The sequence below is a fragment of the Engraulis encrasicolus genome, chromosome 3 (assembly GCF_034702125.1).
Source record: "Engraulis encrasicolus isolate BLACKSEA-1 chromosome 3, IST_EnEncr_1.0, whole genome shotgun sequence".
Taxonomy (NCBI): domain Eukaryota; kingdom Metazoa; phylum Chordata; class Actinopteri; order Clupeiformes; family Engraulidae; genus Engraulis; species Engraulis encrasicolus.
The window spans coordinates 36,274,175-36,276,674 of record NC_085859.1 but is presented as its reverse complement, the minus strand read 5'-3'; the positions used below and the strand labels follow the sequence as shown (position 1 = coordinate 36,276,674).

Below are 2,500 nucleotides of genomic sequence, written 5' to 3'. Positions count from 1 at the left end.
ACCTGTCCAGAAAACAACCGGAGCACCTGGTCAACACGGCGTCAATGGGTCCATCTCATTATCCAACCTCCCATGCACACCTTGCTGCTTGTGGCCTTCGGCTTTGCTGACCATCAATAACATCAGTAAGCTAATAACTAATTCAATATGGATTTCTTAAAAGGTGCAAGATTGTAGTCAGAATAGGTATTGCAACTATGCTGTCATTGAAATTGTGCTGCCTATTGCCAAATTTGATCTTTTCATAAATATTTACTTGGTAATAAACTAATATTTACTTGTATGACCAAAGTACAGTAAGTTTTGCCGCTAACAATGTCTATTTCTGGAAATTCAAAATGGCGGACAATGGAGAAGATCCTCCTTTAAATGCATGAAAAGTGCAATTTTTCCAGTCATAATGAATTAGATGGTGGTGTTAAGTATTCATGAAAAAGGTTGTGGATGGGCAGCATGAATTCAGGAAATAAATTACTGAAAGTATTACACAGTACACCTCAAAAATAGAACTAATAATAACATGATTTGGGGTGGGGTGGGTGGGTGTTGATCACTGACTTTGTAATGCTCTTGTTTCCCAGCTTGGGAGTTTGTTCACAGATTAAAAAAAAACAGTGAATCACAAAAAATAACTAATAATAAAGTGTGCAACATCTGAGGCCATCCCCATCCTCAGGGCGGAATAATGCACAGGCTAGATATGGCTACAGCCTGGGGGGGCCCACTTGCCTTGCAATATTGAAAAAATCTGTTGTGTTGAGTACAGTTGGTAGGCATGTTATCTTAAATTCCTAGCTTGTAATCATGACATTGTGTATGTGCATTTGTTACGAAATTTGCCTTTTGGGGGGCCCCACAGCAACCTGTAGCCTAGGGGCCCCAGGCCATCCTAATCCAGCCCTGCCCGTCCTCACCTGTCGTCTGCCCGTGAGCAGCATGCAGATGTGTGCGGCCCCCAGACCGCTACTGCCACACGTCAGCTGCTTCCTCATGGTGTTAGGGGAGGGCGGGGCCCAGACGGGCCTGTGGTGGTGGTGGTGGGCGGCGCCACCACACTGGAGGGCGTGGTCGGAGGCCAGGATGAAGCCCGGGTCGGAGATGAAGGCTGGCTTGGAGATGAAGCGCGGGGAGCGCGGCTCCTGCAGCAGGCTGCCCTCGCTGTGCGTGCGGCGGTGTAGGGGGAGGGGCATGGACATCATGGCCGCCAACTGCTCGTCGCCGCCGTCGCAGTCGCCGTGGTGAGTCGCCACAGGAGACGCCCCCAGCACGCTGCGCCTCTTGGTCAGGTAACCGTCGTCGCCACTATCCTCCTCCTCCTCCTCATCATCGTCGTCGTCGTCATCATCGTCGTCCTCTTCTTCTTCGTCGTCGGTAGAGGGGGAGGTGACGGGCTCAGTGCTGAAGGAGCGCACCAGGCTGAGCTTGGGGGCCATCAGGGGCGAGGAAGAGGAGGAGGTGGTGGAAGAGGTGGGCCTGGCACACACGCTCACCGTCTCTGAGGCGCTCTCCCCCTCGCCCTGCTCACGCTGCTGATGCTGCTCCTGGGACTGGTGCTCCAGCTGCTGCGGCTGATGATGATGATGATGCTGCTGATGATGATGGCTCTCCTGCTGGGCCTGGAGCCTCTCCTCCATACCCCTCTCACCCACCTGCACATGGAAGAAAGAAAGAAAGAAAGAAAAAAAGAACGAAAGTCAGAAAGACAGAAAGAAAGGAAGACAGAAAGAAAGAAAGAACGACAGAAAGAACAAATGAATGAATGAATGAATGAATGAATGAATGAATGAATGAATGAATGAATGAATGACAAACAACACGTAGGCTGTGTTGCACCAACATAATTTACATTACTCTTCATTTAGGCCTGCACTATTTAGGAAATTCAGCTATGTTTGGCACTAAAGCGCTTATCTGTGAACCGTAACGGGCTCTGAACTTTTTCCACATGTGACTGTGTTACCTGGATGAACCTGCTGACGGCCACATTGTCATCATGGTTCGCGGACAAAAAACAAGTATTTTGCTGTTCGCATTGCGAACCAACTTTCCGATTTGCGAACGCTAAGGTGAACATGGTGGCCGGTACACGATTAGGTGCGGGAACGGGCACCGGTACGGTTCTCAGCTGGCTTGAACACGCCTTAAGAGAGTCAGAGTGACTTGCCTGTCTTGCCTGCAGTGTGGCCTCCATGCCTGCTGAGGTATCCACCACGTCCACTTTCCTCTTCCAGACATCCGCGTCTCCTCCTCCTCCTCCAGCCTGGCCTCCTGATGACAGTGGTACAGCTGCCGCCGGCCTCTCCACCCTCTGAGGGGTGAGGGACAGGGAGGGTAGAGGCGGCAGAGGTGGGATGGCCGGCACCCGGTGATCCGAGCTCTCCACCAGCGGCGAGCGCGTCTTGGGGTAGAGGAGGTGGCCGCGCTCGGCCCGTGCCCGGTCCATCCTGGGCGAGCGAGGGTGTGAGGAGGAGGAGACGGAGGAGACGGAAGAGGAGACGGA

At 52.0% G+C, this 2,500-nt stretch overlaps 1 protein-coding gene across 1 annotated transcript in view; it reads right to left on the bottom strand.

Annotated features, from left to right (window-relative positions):
- Positions 1-2,500, bottom strand: part of LOC134446056 (regulator of G-protein signaling 3-like) — a 42,497-nt gene that overhangs the window by 6,040 nt on the left and 33,957 nt on the right. Inside the window, exons 11-13 of the mRNA XM_063195292.1 lie at positions 2,165-2,500; positions 915-1,649; positions 1-2 (exon numbers count right to left, since the gene is read on the bottom strand). The exon at positions 1-2 is cut by the window's left edge and continues 66 nt beyond it; the exon at positions 2,165-2,500 is cut by the window's right edge and continues 120 nt beyond it. Coding sequence (XP_063051362.1) covers positions 1-2; positions 915-1,649; positions 2,165-2,500 — 1,073 coding nt within the window. The remainder of the gene's footprint in view (positions 3-914; positions 1,650-2,164) is intronic.